Source organism: Python bivittatus, unplaced genomic scaffold (genome assembly GCF_059951505.1).
Source record: "Python bivittatus isolate LINGU-HERP-01145 unplaced genomic scaffold, Pbiv_v1 ctg000010_np1212, whole genome shotgun sequence".
In the NCBI taxonomy this organism is placed as follows: domain Eukaryota; kingdom Metazoa; phylum Chordata; class Lepidosauria; order Squamata; family Pythonidae; genus Python; species Python bivittatus.
The window spans coordinates 2,944,293-2,962,194 of NW_028277029.1; the positions used below are offsets into that span (position 1 = coordinate 2,944,293).

The following is a 17,902-nucleotide window of genomic DNA, read 5'->3' on the forward strand; positions in this document are numbered from 1 at the left end:
TTCCTTATCCCATTTATCAACCACCAGCCTTTCATTTGTCAATCCTAGAAGCAAGTTCATCAGCTATGTAACACACGGAGCCTGCTTTTATACTTCGTGAATTATAGGTCTGTCCTTTTCAGACTGACTCTTCTGTTCTTTCTCCACTCATAGCCTGTTCTTCTTTTTTCCTCAAAAAGAAAGGAGGAGGAGGGAGTCACTGAAAGTAAAAACAGGGATGAGGGTCAACCCACTTTAAATCAGAATGCAGTCAAGAGGTGGGTCCCAACATGACAGCTGGAGGCTAATGCTAGAAGGATCGTCAAAGCTAGTGCCCCCCATATGTGGGATTACTATAAGCAGTCTGGGGTTCTCTTGAGAAGATAGCCCTTGCACAGATCTGTGTTTCTACTCATGAGAAGGCTGGCCCCAAAACACATTCTAAAGGGCTCCATTTCAGTGTCAAGGAGAAGAATTGGGAGGTGTTGCAAAAATCAACAGAGCTCTTCTACTTCAAACATTAAGTACACATTTGTCTCCCAACACAACAGCGTCTCTCTACATGTGTGTGTGCAGATTTAGGTAATGCTAGATTTATTTATGTTTGATGTTAAGCAGAAGTTATTACAGCAGATTTCCCTTAATAAAGATATTGTCTTAATTCAAGACTAGGTTGCAGAATGTATGTTTTATTCGCTGTTGCAAAATAGCATCGAAAGTGACTCCATTTTTGTCGGAAAGGAAGCTTGAAAAAAAAAAATCCCAAGTTCAGCCAGGTAAGGAAACATAACAAAGTCTATACACTGTACAGTTTGCCATTTTTTAAAGTTTTGCCCCAAATACTTATTCAAACAATTATTTAAATCCAGCACATAACAGAATATTGACAGGTATGGTGACTTGAACAAGTGAGCAAAGAGACAATGGAAGGAAAGTACAAATCCAATGCAGGGACAATATTATTACAGGCTGCATGGTGTAAAATAGCAATATTTCAAAAGGAAAATATTGAAGTCACTCACTACCCACTTTATTTTTAGACAGCTTGGCAAACCGCTGCAATTTGCAGTCAAGGAACTCAACACCCTCAGATCTCCATACTAGAAAATTGAAGCCAGCATATTCCATCGCCAGCATTTGCTTTCTTTCAAATGCATCCAGTATGCTAGTTTTAGATATTACACACATTATATAAATCTTCCTCTCTGTATGATTTGGGGTTTTTAAAAAATTGATTTTCAGTGAAACATTTTATCCAGTAGCTATGATCCAAAAGCAGAAGTCCAACAGATTTAAAGTTATAATAATAATAATAATAATAAAAAAAAACTTCTAAAAACCAAACAAACAAACAAACAAAAAAAGAAGAGTTTGTAGACATCCACAACATTAAGACAGAAGGCATTTCTGGCAAAATCAGTAAGTTCCCAGTTTCTTCCTTGTTTAAAGGCTAGCATTTAAACATACCATTAAATATTAAAATATAGTTAACCAGATAGTATTAAAGCAGTTGGAAGTGTTGATTGCGAGACCCTGGAAACTGTAATGGAGTATTTCTCCGAAAGGTGCTGAGCCAGCTAGCAATCAGAGTTGTTAGAAGGGCCTGCGAATGTTGCTTCTTGAAGCAAACAGAAGGACAATTTAAAATAAGGGCACCAGGGACTCCATCCAAAAAATCCCCTCTCTCTACATTTTGTACATGGCTTTTCTTCAAATGATGATGGCCCTTAAAAACATCTGAAGTTAGCTCTCAGAGTAAGGAAGAACATCTACCTTCATGCGTGAAAGAATGAGTCATCAACATAGGCAGTGCTGAAGAACCTACCCGCCAACACTTAAAGAAATGATAGAGGAAGAAAGCAAAACCCTCCATGTAGACCAGTGTTGTCCAAACTTGGCCACTTTAAGATGAGTGGACTTCAACTCCCATAGCTGGCTGGGGAATTCTGGGAGTTGAAGTCCACTCATCTTAAAGTGGTCAAGTTTGGACAACACTGATGTAGACAATCCAGTTGCTGCTATTACTAAATAATATACAATATAAAATAATTTTGTTTACCTTTTACAATAGAACAAAAACAAACAAAAAAGAAATAATGTTGACACCATAGGAAGACATTTTAAATCCAATGCTTTGAAACATGAAGCCAAGGATTATTTGTTTTTGTTTTTTAAACAGAGATACAAAATAAGATTTTTAGGAGAAATAACATGGTCAACATATATTGTTGCCCAAGTTTCCCACTTTACAAATGATCAATATTCCTTTTTCCTTCTATATTTTCAAAATATGTCACTTTTCATAAGATTAATGGCTTTTACTGGGTTTACCAAGTTAAAATCCACAGCACATCATCAGATTTATTTTTATTCCCTCCTTAACCAATATGTTAACAATCTATTCTCTTCCTCTTTAAAGTTATGTTTGGTCATTTTTGACCATCTACATTTTATCCCCAGTAGGAGAAATATTACTTGGTTTAACTTCTCTATCAATTATGCACGGAGAGCTGGTTTGGTGTCGCGGTTAAGGCCCCAAGCAGAAACAAGGAGATGGTGAGTTCTAGTCCCACCCTAGGTCCAAAGCCAGCTGGGTGACCTTGGGCCAGTCCCCTCTCTCAGTCCCCTCTCTGGGAAAGAGGCAAGGGCAAAGCACTTCTGAAAATATTGACAAGAAAATGCAAGGACAAGTCCAGTCAATTGCCAGGAGTCAAGATCAACTTGAAGGTGCACGCGCATGCACACATGCACGTGCGTGCGTGCACACACACACACACACACACAGAGTATTGCTATAAAAGGCTATTCAAATGAATCTGGATTCAGACAAAAAGACAAACCGGAATTCTGGAAAACAGTTGTACCTTTTCCTATCACTCTCACTCAGCTCCTCATCCAGCAGAAAGAACTAAGCATGCCAGGAGTTCCCCAGCAAGAAAAGGTTTCTGAGTTACCTCTTCCCCTGACTCCCAGCTTGCCATTCCCAAACAAGCCAAACAGGGTAAGAATTTGGCATTATCACCGGTTACTCCACTGGGGAGTTCCTCAGGGTTAAGAGCTCTTTCCAAGGCGCACACACACAAATATGCATACAGTACAAAACTGAGCAAAATTTCAATATTAAAATAGTTTTTAATTTAACTTTCATTTTGTGAATATTGACTCACTATGTAGACAATTCTACCTATTAGTCCTAATTTTACTGAACTTAAATGTCCCCAAAACACAAGTTATGCTATTTAATTTAAGCCATTCTGGAAATTATTGAAAGAGTGAGAAATGAATTCCTACAAAACAAAGAGATTCCTGAGAGGCTATCTTTCTGGTACCTTATTTTCACTCTAATAAGTAATACAACACATAACAGACAGCTTTTTCCAAGGAAGTCATCTCACCTGGAAGACTGGTGTCAAGAACCTACACTCAATGAAGTAACATCCCTTACAACTAGAAATTCATTACTCATAAAAAGTACAGATGTGAGACTAAGGATGCAGAACCATCACAGTAGGAAGATAGTCACTAACTCTGGCTTACAAAACAAGCACAGAAAAACTCACACTGTTGAATGCCCCCAATTCCAGCACAAGCCCCAACTCCACACTTCAGTGGATAACAGGATGGGGAGTATGGATCCAGTTTACAGATAAACAAAAAAAGGAAGGCAGGAATGGGCAGAGTATAATCCGTTGCTTTAACAGGTCTCTTTTTTAAAATAAAAAGTTGGGTGTCATATCTTAACGCTTTCCCCTGTTCTGCAAACGGTTGCAGAATTACAATCAAGGGAGATCTTTGAGCAAAGGGGACTTCAATCGCCTGCCGCATGTTCCCAAAGAGCATATCACAGCGCCCTCTAGTGGCCAGAGGTCCCAACTCTCCAACTTGTCCCAATGACATGCAATCCAATTTATTTAAAGTATTAAACCAGATATAAATTAGCATATTCTACATTTTAGAAGTAAATGAGTATATGGCCTGAGTTCTTGTCAGGCAACTGGGTTTCAGACCCAGAAACAAACAAACCTGATAGGGTTGAAGGGCTCAGTTCTCACTCCTATACATCTCTTTTGTGCTTAAATCAGACAGCCCATCCCTCACTTTGCATGGGGTTTGAAAAAATCCAGATTTCTCTAAAAATAAATATGCTGCTGTTCTATCCGGGTCTTTTTCTCTTCCTTCTGTCACACATGTTCTCACAATGCTATCTCCTCATTTCAGATACTGATGAAATGTGCAAATGCATACGTCCCATTAAGATTTATAATCAATGCATTAAATGTCAGTATAAGGAAACAGCATTATTAAAACAACCCTTCGGAATTATTTTCTTTCAGTATCGTCACCATTGTTTAAAAAGAAGCACTTATGTCCCTCATTTTTCAATGTCACACAATGCGAGGTAACAGCTGGGGCATTCAAATGGGAAAAGGTCGGCTGGAGCCAACAGCGCCACCTGCTGGCCACGCCTTAAACCAACCGTCTACTTCTGTGTGTATATAAACAGATGGGCGGTTTGATGTTCATGGCAGAACACATGTCAAGAAAGTTGTACTAGCCAAGTTGTACTAGCATAATTCCTTTGCACATTCTTGGCAGAATCTGCAGTGGAGATTTCGCGAGGCCTAGGGTTTAATTGCTGTAAACAGAAGATACCTGGCAAAGCATTTGGCAGCCTAGCTATTGAAATATTCATCGGATCATTTGCCAACGACAGGAGGGGATGAAGCAGCACAGAAGGATCCTTGGTTTGCCTGCTGCTGGTTCTTAAGCACAAGCCACCCAAACAAAAGCCACTTTATGTGCCCTTCGCCAGGAGAAAACACAGTGCGAGGCATGCTCGGGCCTGATCTCGTATGACAGTCTGATCTGATTTGCCAGCAAAACTACTAGAAGCAGACAAGAGTGACACGGGCTTCGGCAAGCATAGCATAGTTAATAGTGGTGCTTTGGCCCTGCAGGAATGTATTTAATGAAATTATAATGAATATACTCTGAAGCCACTGTCCAACTCTAGGTCTATCTCAGCTAAAAGGCTGGTAGACCAGTTTGCTTCTATGCTATCACAAAGAAACTATGTATGTGCGTCTGTGTGTGTATTTTTTTTTAAAAAAAACACCCTAACTGGTAAAACGAGTCCAGGACCAATTAGAGCAAAATGTATGCAGATGCATGTGATCTCTGCCACTTAATTTTCAAGCAGCAGAACATTTTACAGTTTAAAGGCCTTACTTACTGTTCTTTACTTGCAGAACACACCAAAAATGCTGTTTTATTGGTGGAGACGTATGAAAATAATTACTTAGGAGTATTCCAAAACTGTCCCCGTGAGTAATTTTTTGTAGCATTTCATTCAAAGGGTTACAAAATGGTTATAATATGAAATCTTATGCTCCTTGATCAATCGCTGAGCACCTGCAAAAAAACTTCAGCAATTAAGACCCTGCGCATAACTTCTTTTTCAGCCAGCAGGCTCTGGGTTCTATTACACCAGTTCGAGAGACAACGGCGTTATGTGGACAGCAGGCAAAATGTTGGTTGACCACATTTGATTTTTCCATCAAAACCTGGCTGAATGCATTCAATGCATCACTTACCAATTTTAATCTACAGGGGTGTGCTGAATGTTTTGAGCTCAGGATATTTGCTCCACATGGTTTCAAGTGTTCTGATGGCCCATAATTTGTTTGATTTTTCCACGCCATAGAGATTTAGAGAGAGCGTATAACCGAGTGAAACAGCAAGCACATATCCCAAGCATGTTGTCCATTACCTACTTTCCTTTTCATCCCCTTTCAACTGACTGAATGCTTGTATCTCACTCTCTCCACAAATATCTCTCTAAAATAAGGCCCGTTTATTCATTTGTGAAGAAAACCGGGAATGTGTCAGGACTATACTCAGTGTGTGGCACTGAGCTAGGCACAGGCACAGACTCACATACTAAATAAGAACCAAACCTTTATTTTAAAACTTGCTTTTAAGGTCTATTTCCTTGTCCCTCCTACATGCAGAGGGTGTTGTATGTGCATGCATGTGTGTTTAGAGCAACACCAGCAGCACAAACCATAACTGGAACTGCAAAAAGAGTCCATAGTTTGTCAGGAGGCTGCGTGCCGTAGACGTCTGGAACAGCCCACAAGAAAGTCATCTGCATTATTGTGCAAATGAAGCTAATTAGGTAGTTTGGGTCAATTACAACATGGCAAACACAAATGACCTAATCCACATCATATACACAATGACATCATGATGCATATGGTATCACTTCCTGCCCAGATGCGTCCAAGCTGCCTCCTTCTGAATAACAGCTAGAAATGGTGGGGATATATTGGAACATCCACCCCTCCAAAATTGTCTTTAATGGCAGCCATGAGGATAGTGTTATATGAGATCGTTTTGATTTGGATTTAGTGAAACCATGCTAAACTGACTGCACCCGCTTTTGTAACAAAATCATTCACTTCCATTAGACTAAAATTATTTCACATACTAATTTTCTTTGGGACGATTTGTAGATTTCATAGAACCTCAAGTTCCTTTGAATTACATCCTGTTTGGAAACAGGAGGACAAGGGAAATGAATATTGCACAATTTTATGATTATAACCAACATGATAGTTACAAAGTTGAACAGACTCACGTTCTCTGTCAATTACAGGCTGACAGAAGAACTCACTTCTCTTTCTATAGCCAAACAAATATTTTATTGCTAAGTGTCCCAACTGAAGGACCACTTAAAAATCTGCCTGGACTGTAATAGCTTAATTACGCATTTCTTCCCTACTGGTAAGTAACTGACATAAATGTTAACAAAGAAAGTTGTAGCAAAACCAGTTTTTTTCCTTTCCTTTTTTCTTTTCCCTCGTGTACAGAATAATTACTTTCTTTAATAAATGCACCAATAATGCTAGACTTTATCTGAAGATGCTCAAGGCCTGCAATAGATAAGAAATTTCAAGGGGAGGTCTTTCATGGATTCTACACTGTTGAATAACAGACGCTATTTTTCTTCTGAAGTTGTGCGGTCTGATAACAGCTCCTTTCTGCAGCAAATTCATCTATAGCCTGCTTGGGAGTAAGTCCTCCTTTTCCAACTAAGCCCTGTATACATGTCTACTCAGCAGTGAGCTGCCCTGAGTGCAAGAGCACTCCCTGAGAAGGACCTGTAGAACAGTTCTATCTTTGTAATTAACACGTACATTTTAGCACTGATAAATGATATCTAGGCTGAAGCTTATAATGACAGTTGCAATGGAGCAGATCAACTTTCTATGGAAACATGGCATGGGTCCAGGTTAACTGAGGGATCATCTCACCCCCATTACATCAACCCGTCCCACCTGGTCAGGCAGAGAGGGCATGTTGTGGACCCCGTCAGCAAGAGAATGTTGGCTGGCGGGCCCAGGAAGAGAGCCTTCGCTGCCGTTGCCCCCGCCCTTTGGAATATTCTCCCCCCAGAGCTGTAGCAGGCCCCTACCCTCCCGGCTTTCCAGAAAGAATTAAAGACCTGGCTCTGCCAGCTTGCATGGGGTGACAAGAATCTCACCCATTCCTGGGGGTGGCTGGCGCCTTGATGACACTCCCCAAGCTACTGCCAATTTAACATCTATTCTTGGATTATGTTTATTTTCTATTTATTCAAGATCATTTTATATTGTATTTTAATTGATTTTAATTGCTTTGTAAACCACCCAGAGTCGTTTTTAATGAGATGGGCGGTGACAAATTTGAAAAATAAATAAACATCCACAAGAAGGAACTGTACAAGCTTGGACTCAGTCCAGTCTCTGCACTTAACAAGAAACAGGTACAGTAATGGAGATCTCCAGTCTGATCCAGTGAGCTGGGCAACCAGATGTGGACAGCTGTTTCAATGGCTGCACCTGAGCATGTGCAGAAGTGATCCAGACTGGGAATCTTACTGAACCATCTCACCACCATATTTGAATTCAGGGAACCTAGCTAATGTAAACATCCTTCTGTCTCAGGGAGAAAGTACCTTGAAAAATGTAGTTTGGAACAGTGAAGGGGGTATGATAAAAATTGCCTAACGCATAATTTGGAACTTACATATCGAATTATCTCATTTGTGACCTCTGGGCACAAGATGAAACTTTGCAGATTTGTTGATTCCATGTCGAGGATGAGTGGAAAGTGATACTTAACTATTTAAAGCACCCAGTTAGCTCTGTTTGAATGCTGTTAATTTGTCATTCAGGTTTGCAGTTACAGTATCTTTCTATAAATAGGATCATCTTCATTTTGTAAGGTTTTTTTGGTGGCAAAAAGATTACTGTTCATTTCCTTCTGGTACCAATTGTTTCAGTCACATTGCCATATCACTCTTTTTTATCCACTGCACTGAATGTTGGTTTCTTTAATCTTTGTTTAATGAATAAAGCACCTTTGGCTGAGTCCACACAACACACTAAGCAAGCTAGTGCTTGCAGATTCCTCCAAAGGAAAGGACAGTGGCATTGTCAGCATATAATACAATGGAGATGAGCCTACGTGTGAATGCTGAAGGATGAAACTCATTAAAGCCTGTACTCTGCAATTAAAATAAAGATTGGATAATAGGAGAATAAGAATAAACCCCTGCTGGACACCCATTGTGATGGGGTCACTGAGAGCACTATAACCATCACATTTTACTTTGGTGTAAGCATTTCTCCTTCCCTCCCTCTTTTACCCTGGCTTAGTTTGTTGTGTGGACCCAGCCAATGGTGTTCTATTCATTAAATAAAGATTAAAGTAACTAAAATTCAGTGCAGTGGATACACCAAGAATGATACAGTAATGTGACTGCAACAATTGGTACCAGAAGGAAATGAAGAATAGTCTTTCTTAAGCCAGCATCCAATGCTATTGTCTCCCCCTAGGACTCATTCCTCACCTTCCAAATATCTGTCCTTTGCCTGTAATTTAAAAAGGAAACAGGATGACTGATTAAATGAATACTAAGAGCTTCAATTCTAAACATCCATTTTCCGTCTTGTTCCTTCCCTTATCCAAATTCTGATCTCTACATTCTCATCTTTTCCTATAATCATAATGATAGGACATCAATGGGCTTAAGAGCAGTAGACTAAATCTCTACCAAGTCTGTAGCTGACTCTCAGTTCAGTTATAAACTGAACATAAAAGTCTCTTGTGGGAAAATTACAGCAATATTCCTTCTTCTTAGTTATTCCATTCAGCGCCCACATAAAAAGGTATTAATTTAATAATTACTTCAACAACACATTGATCCAATAGTATCTCAGGAAAAAAAAAAAATCTTTCACTTCAATGCATAATGCAGCAATTAGCAAACAAAGGGAGCAAAAAAACCAAGCAAGTGAGAATTTATAGCGATTTATAGTACTGGCAGCATCAGAAGGCAAAACTTTTTTTGAAACAGGTTGGAAGACGAAACCACCAGTACGTCAAATAAAAACTCACACATGTGTTTATTCAAAATTTTGACAAGTATAATATATTCATCACATGCCATTATTCCCAGAAATGAACACTTTAAATATTATTTTGACAATATAATTATAGTTCTTGCTCAATCATAGTAGTAAAGAACTGGCATCAATTCCTTAGAAGTAGGAGAAGAACAGAAGCAAAAGTCGGAAATAAATTCAAGGCAATCCCTTTTTAAATAACTAAGAAAAAAAATACACAGATTACATTATAGTCACTCTGCTGGTTATTCTGTCTACCACAATGACAATAATGTAATCTGCATCATTTTTTTCTTAGTTACTTAAAAAGAGATTGCCCTGAATTTAAGACTAACAAACTGCAATATTCAAAAGGAAATTCCAATTTTAAAATAATAAATGCAGAGACCTGCAATGGAAAAGCTGACTGTTAAACTTTATATATCTTGAAGAATTTAATCAGAATCGGTGAGGATTTCTTCTCAATTAAATATTGACTAGTATCCTAGGAGCTATTTTCTTCAGAATCATCCTGTTGTAGAGGAGGAAAAAATGAGATTACCTCTTAATATAATCCTCCAGTCCCACTAAGGATCCCTCTCTCCAGCCATTTTTTTTTTTCATAATCTGCATGTTAGATGGAAATAGGTATTTAATGTTGCATGTAGCTATGTAGCTCATCCCTAAATTTGTACAGAATGTTTCATTTCACAGAGGGGATTATATTATCTACTCAATCCATTACTAGAATAGGAAAAATATTATTTAAGTTAGAAGGTTTTTGTTTATATGAAATAACTGCATGTCTCACACACACACACACACACACACACACAGACGCTGTACAACTCATGGTTATCTATCTATCTATCTATCTATCTATCTATCTATCTATCTATCTATCTATCTACCTACCTACCTACCTACCTACCTACCTACCTACCTATCTGCCTTCCCCCTATTTCATCATTAAAAAAAATTCCCAAAGCAGGGTACAAGTCATTGAAAACATTGACCAAAAACTAAAAAGAATTGTAAAACCATTATAATAATTACTATTCTGTAAAACTCTGAAAGCTCTAAAATGTGAGACAATACAACAATAGTCAAGAACAACAACACAAAAGCTTCAGTTCTGTCAAAAGCCCAGGTGAAGAAGTGCCTCTTAAGCCGAAACCCATATCTTAATCGGATTAGTAGCATCTGAACTGAACAGGGAGAGTCTCCCACTTTCAAGTCACTCATGCAAAGGGCAGCTGCACCAGTTCAGGAAAAGAGACAGCTGCTTTAAAGTGCTCCTAACATTTTAAATTGTGTAGTTACAAAAACTGTAATTTTTTTAATCACAAGATTAAAAGGTAGGAATGAAAGACCTCTGAGCAGGAAAGCCTTCCAATTTCTACCCTCAAAACATCCCAACCCCCAAGAGCTCAAGGTTACCATTTGGGGGGCCAATTTCAGCTCATACTGGTAAGTTTACAATGCAAAAGTGAAAATGGGAGGCCTCAGGCAGGCTAACTGCTCCCATCGCGCTTCTTACCCTTACCCTTACCCTAACCCTAACCCTGCCCTTTCCCACGACATTACTACATCACTGGATTGCCTCCTGAGGCCCCTCCAGAAGTAAGGAAGGTGAACTGGATCCTCCAACCCCTCCAGCCCTGCTTCAGAGGCCGGTTTGTTGGCAGGGAGCCGTAGAGCAGTGTGTGCCATGCCCTCTCAGTGTGGAAGCCATCTGGCACTTCCACAGCATGACTCCTAATCCAGAAACACCCCACTAAGCATTCGCACATATGTCCCAGACAGCAATCAAAGCAGGTAACACTTTGCTTTGACCTTCTTAGACGAAGGAAAGAACATTTTTGAACTGAAAAGACCATGATGCTGAAAGATCATAGCAACAACCACAGAGCATCAAAAAAATAAAATAAAAAAATGGGGGGGAGGATCCAGTTCTACAAACAAGGTGAATGCCAAATATGTAAAATATTTTTCTCACCCTTAGGCAAATCAAAGGGGTGGGAGAGGGAAGGACATATTAAGTTACCTGCAGGCCTTCGAACAAGAAGGTGTTGACGTAAAAATGAATGTCCCTTCCTTTTATCTTGTGTTGGACAGGGAGAATAGCTCTTCTCTTTTTTTATATTGGGAAGATCACAATGACAAGTAAAGTACCCCGTTCTGAAGAACATGGCTTTCATCAGAACCTCGATGAATATATACATGCATAAAGATTGTTTTCAATCTGACTTACAGAACATGTAGATAACAAGCCATAATATTTAAATCAATACCAATAAAGTTCCATAAAGAATTAAGTTTGTTTTAAGATGAAAATTTGGTAATTTTTTTATGGTAAGAACATCGTTCAGGCTGCCATGAAGAAATGCTTTTGTAAAACGGAGCTGGGCAGTCTTTTTTCACACCATCTCTGTAACAAAGTTAACTATGTGAGTGCGGAAAGGCACAACTTTAGGTGAGACTTTTTTGGGCTTATTTGCAAGACTACAGTATGAGCAATTGCCTAATAACTTACCTATCAAGAGTGATTCCAGATCAGTTTCTAACTTCTGTAGCAACTGGATCACGTGGATAGATGCATCAATCAGACCCAAGTTCCTATTATTAAAAACGAAAAAGCCTCATTTACAAGAAGAGAAACCAACATTACATGCAACAGGAAAATAATGCATCGGTTCATCAGTTATTTGGGGCAACCACCAAATAACTGATGAAGCAATACAAATTATATTTAATCACCACGTATGAATTTGATCAATAAGTACTTCTCCTAGCTCATGCCCAATTTTTTTCTTGTGTAGAAGTTCAAATATGAAGTACTTCAATATATAAAGCTAGTCATGACTTACTCAAATGGGACCTTCCATATGCAGTAATGCCAAAGACTATATATGTCAGAATATCTGGATATAATGCATTGCCCTCTAGTACCACAATTTTCAATAAAAAAAAATAAAAAGCATCCAAGATGTTCAGTAAGAAGTCATGGAATTTTAAGAAATTAAATAAAAGAATCAAGTGATGCACGCGTGTACTGTTCCAAAATGTATTATCCTTTCTAGTACATAAATCCAAATAGCTGAGCTGAGCTGTATCTCATGATCATCTTCAAATGAGGAACTGATTTCATATTTTTTGCACAAACCATTAGAGAACTCTACAAAACTAGAAAAACTTTTTAATAAGAAGTGGTACTAAGGATCATAAGAGTCATAATTCATCATTGCTATTTATTGGTGAAATGACTTTTAGGTAATACACAATGAATATGTTGTGGCAAAGAATGACACATATTCCTGTTTTACATGGCATTACATAGAAGTAATTTCACCTACACTAAGAGAGATTTATTTTTTATTTCATAAGTCTTATATATACAATATACACACTTTGTATAAACATTGTCCTTCTGTTAAGAAAAAAAGAGCAGAGGGAAAAATTTCTAGATTAAATGGGAGAAAACTAAAAGATATCAATTACCCAGGCAGGTACTTGTGCGCAAAGTTTAGACACTCCTAAACAAATTTTAAGTTTCAATGAATCCCTAAGTGAATAGGAACTGGCACCACACCTGCACAGTACAAACTCAAACAAGACACCTTCCTGCAAGTTAGAATGCATGTACTATTTATGAGCAATTGCTTACCGACTAAAAATAAAAACAGTAAATGCCCCACAGATGTCCTGGACTTCAATGCACAAATGCTGCTGCGTGTTAATTGAGGCTAATAATAATTAAGTCCAAAACATCTGGAGGGCACCAGGTTGCCTATTTTTTCCTATCTTATTTATTGGACTACTACTAACTTATAACCAAACTACTACATCAAGCTAAAATATTATTTTTGCATTTGTTTCTTAAAACAAAACTACATTTTTAGTTTGGACTATGGTAGAAGAAATATGTGCATTGTATACATTCTAGTTCAACAACATACAACATATATATTGTAGACGAAAAATTGGTACTTTATCTGTATATATTCAACAAGACTTAATGGAGCCCTGAAACCAGAAATTCTAGGCTAACATGCTATTTCTGCTAGATTTCAACAGGTAAACCTAGTCAAATCCATCTTTCTCTCCATCATTATCGTGATTTGCATTTCGGAGATAATAGCTCAGACTCATGTAACAGGTTGTTCTAACTATTTCCAGTATAAATTATTTGGTGGCTCATATACACTAAAGTACTATAAAAAATAGTACAACATTATGAACTCACTGAACTTCCACCTCTGAATAGTTCTACTGTACAACATACTCAGGCAGCCTAAGAGAAAATAACCTTGCCAAACATCCAAAGAAAAAGCAGATTTCAAAATAAAGCCTAATCTAACCTTTCTGTCACTTGATTTTTCATACCTTTGAACAGAGTCAAACAAACACAAGATTATGCATCGGTCAGTTAGCATGACCTATGAATCCAACAACCTGACAAGACTTTCCTCACAAGGTTTCACTCTGATGCCAGAGACAAATCATCTCCTATTAATATGTTGAGAGTAGACAAAAGATGAAGTGAATTAACAAAGAAAGAAATGGATTTCAAAGAGAGCAACCTTCCCAAGTCAAATCAGATAAACACTCAGAAATGTGAACAAATGATTGAATTTAATCATTTAAGTAAAACTATGCAGGTATAGGCCCCACTAACACAAGCCAAAATTATACCTCATAACATTTTGGTTATTTGCACACTGCACGCAAGCATTCCGAAGGCATCGAAAACATTCGGACAGCAGTAGCAAACGTGAATCTAGGTGTGCCAACGTACTGGCATCCTTGTATGTCACATCAATTTCATGTGAAACTTTTTTCAAAATTTGCAGGAGATCCTGGAACAAACTTTCAGTTGCTGTTTCCCTGAAATGAAAAACAAACATGAAGTGAAGCAAACAGTATTATCAATGTAAACATAAACACCTGTAAACAAATTTGCAAAAGCTTCTCTTCTTTTAAAACAAAAATTGCTTATTTTGAGGGAGGAAGGAGGAGGGAGGAAGGAGATTTAGACATCTAGCAAATGAAACTTTTTCTGGGCTTTGTCATTTCTATTCTAGGTGTTCAGATATTCAAGCAAATTCACAAGTCTCTGACCACCAGGCAAGATTTTTAAAATAGATTTAGATCTACCTTCCTTTTATCTGCCATAAACAGGTATCTGCAGTGCTCTTCCATTCAACTATGTCTGCACCTAGAACCACTTTGTGCAACTAGGACAGATGTATCAGGCTTACTGATTCTGAGAGCCATCTTATGCTTGTCTCCTGACATGGAACAAAAATTTAATTGTAATTTTTTCATCAGCCTTCATTTCAGAGTCCCATCTTTACAGAATTCAGTCGGGCCATGCCTACTGGATCCTTAGCTCAAAAAGCTGTCCAGCCTGGCTTCTCTTGATCCAAGCAGCAGCTCCTCTTAATGCATTCATTTGGGTAAACCAGAGGTCCACTTTCCCACTATTTGGCATCAGAAAAATATGATTGCCCAACAATGCCTAGAACCCATTAGTTTTTTATCAGAACAGAAAAAAATAGGACTTTTAGATCTTTGTGATAGAAGGAAGACTGCTAAGCTCTATAGGAATCTAGAGTGTTGTTGCTAATTTGTGTGTTGACATTTAATTTAGGACTTGCAGGATGGCTACCAAGGAACAAGAACACCAAGAAAGATGTCAGGATGGCAACAAACTCTGAAGAAAGTTTATTAAGACATTGTCCCTGAATATACTCACAACGCCACGTGGTCTGTTCTTAATCTGCTGGGTGAGCTGAAATGGCAAGGACTATCTCTGGAATTTGACCCACAAAGGGGTTGCTTTCACTGGGCAAGTTTTATAGCCCTGCAACCTCTCTTTCCCCCTCGACCCCCTAAGTTGCTTAGTTAGATATTAATGAGGATTAAATATCTAGCAGGCACTGGGCTCCCGCTAGGACAAAAAAGGAAATAATTATCTGATCAGGGTTAGAGCAAAAAGTTTGTTATCTAATAACTTGCAAGAATAAATAGGAAGAGCAAGCTTGCCTAAGCAGCCTCTCTTCCAGATGTTAACTGAAAAGTGCAGGTCAGTCATAAGACATAGTGGAAAGCTAGAGGATTACGATGAGACAAAGTGTCCCAAAGTTCCTTAGACATTCCAGAGGTTTTCAAGGAATATAATCTGTTGACCAAGACAACCGTTTGCTAAACCCACTTTTACTGGGCTTACAGTATCCTTCACCAGTGACTCTGAGCAGGGTAGACCTGCCCTGTTTGGATTCAGTGCACAACTGGGGGGTCCTTCAGGACTCATAGCTCCTGCTGGAAGAGCAAGTGGCACAACTTTGTTTTGTCTGCAAATTGCCCCTGTTCCTGGACGCCCTGCTCACAGTCAATCATGTCTTAATCTTTAATTATATTATATAAATATCACTGCATTGAAATAATACGTATCATGATTTATAACAACACAATAAAAAGGGAGGCATGCCTCAGTCATCTCCCAGTTGGATTATTGCAACGTGCTATAAATGGGGTTCCCTTGAAGACCATCCAGAAGCTTCAACAGGCCTTTAGAAAGGCAGTCAAGATGTGGCCCTTTCCCCAGGCCTTTGGGTCAAGATGAGTATAGTCCCAATTGGATGAATTGCAATACATTTTAGTCTAGTCACCACATTATTGCTTTGGCAGGTTTTAATGCATTATGTTGTTTTCCTTGTATTGCATTTGTTGTGTGGTTTTGGGTTTTTTTGCATGCCACCCTGAGTCATGCTGTTTGAGTTGGGCAGCGATATAAATGCTACAAAAATTTACTAAAGCCATGCCCCCTTCACCTGCTGCCTGTCCTCAGTTTCTCCAGTTACTGTCTAATAAAGCAACACGCGTGCCCATCAATGAGTAGACCCATAGGGGACACTGAACAAAGTTAGCCTCATACAACAATATTTTTCCTGGTATTTACAGTGGTAAAAAACAGAGGATAAAGTAAGTCAAAACTGATAAATGAATGAGAGAGAACTAAACAAAAAACCTATTTCAACTGAAAATTATCTTCAAACCAACTGAAAGATTTGTGAAAGACAGAAGGTAGCATGAGAAAGTAGTGGAATCAAAAGACAGATAGAGAAGAATATTGTACCTTCACACACAACTGCACAAAGGGATCTGGGCAACAAAGTGTGATTGTCATCACAGTGAATCTAAGGCAGTGTTTCATGAACTAGTCTCCCCTCCATATAAGAATCCATGATCACAAAGACCACTCTGATATCAAGATGTCTAATGTTAATGTCTGAATCCTTTATTGCCTCTCCCCAACAAGCCATTACCTGAAACGTAGTTTGTCATAAGACTTGACATCCTGTCCTTTCCAAAGACAGGGAGAGTGAGACACCTCTGTCCTGGTTCAAGGATGTTAGAACTATAACCCATTCCATAACAGATTCAAGATTTAAGCCAAGATGGAACACAACCCTAGAATTCAGCCAACACACCTCTCTCTACAGACAGATCCACAGACAGTTTACCCCTTCCTGTTACAAGAGGAAGGCACAACCTACCTCCGGTGATGAGAAAACAATGGAACAACAGGTGGGGGGGGGGAGAGTGTCAAGTCAAGTCAACATATTCTTTTTGAATCTACCCATCACTAGGAAGCCAGAACGACCACAAAGCCCTTCATAAGTCAAGGACAGTCCTACTAATGCCTGGACCAGATGAAGACTGTAGACTGGTCTGCTTCTCATTTCAATTTAAAGTTGGAGAAAAATGTATTTCTTCTTAGGAAAGCTCATTTTTTGTCACAGGTTACAAGTCCTGGCTTCCAGAAAACCCATCTGATGGCTGTTTGGGGTTCAAATAAAATGGTAAGTCATAAAGTTTAGTTAAAGTACAGCACACAATCAAGCCCAGCCCAGAAATAGAGCAAAGGTATCTGCCACTAAAAAAATTACTGGAGAGAGCTACTGTTAGAGAAGTGAATTACCAAGGAAACAGACCTCTAAAGATAAGGAACTTAGGTGGAATCTCAGTCCAGATCAGGATGGGAACTTTTGTTCTTCTAACTGCAATATGGTGCATTATTTCTGAAGCAATAGTTTTGCAAGCAGCCTGCTCATCACACAGATCCAGATGTTCAAAATGAAAAATAAAATAAAATTCCTAACAGAGTAGCAAGGTTTAAGTGCACCTTTGGATTTTTCTTGGTGACACATCAGTATTTGTCTCAAAATGAATTTTGGAAAAATATAATGCTGGCTGCCTTTGCATGTAAGAATTTAACATTCTGATTTATCATACCTGAACAGCATCTTAATCATTCCCAGTTCACCTTTCTCACTCACTCATGAAGGCATCTAACCTAACCAAACTAAGCAAAAAACTGACATTTGTACGGAAAAGTCATGTGCTAATGAACTAGGCCTAATCAGGAAAACAGAATAGAATTAGATCAAACTCAAGTCAGGAAATCTTTCGTTTGAAGAGGACTC

At 38.6% G+C, this 17,902-nt stretch overlaps 1 protein-coding gene across 2 annotated transcripts in view; it reads right to left on the bottom strand.

The window, feature by feature from the left end:
* Nucleotides 1-17,902, bottom strand: part of ATXN10 (ataxin 10) — a 65,173-nt gene that overhangs the window by 45,359 nt on the left and 1,912 nt on the right. For both annotated transcript variants that reach the window (XM_088148421.1, XM_088148484.1), the window contains exons 2-3: nt 14,106-14,297; nt 11,947-12,029 (exon numbers count right to left, since the gene is read on the bottom strand). In XM_088148421.1, the coding sequence (XP_088004547.1) occupies nt 11,947-12,029; nt 14,106-14,297 (275 nt within the window). The remainder of the gene's footprint in view (nt 1-11,946; nt 12,030-14,105; nt 14,298-17,902) is intronic.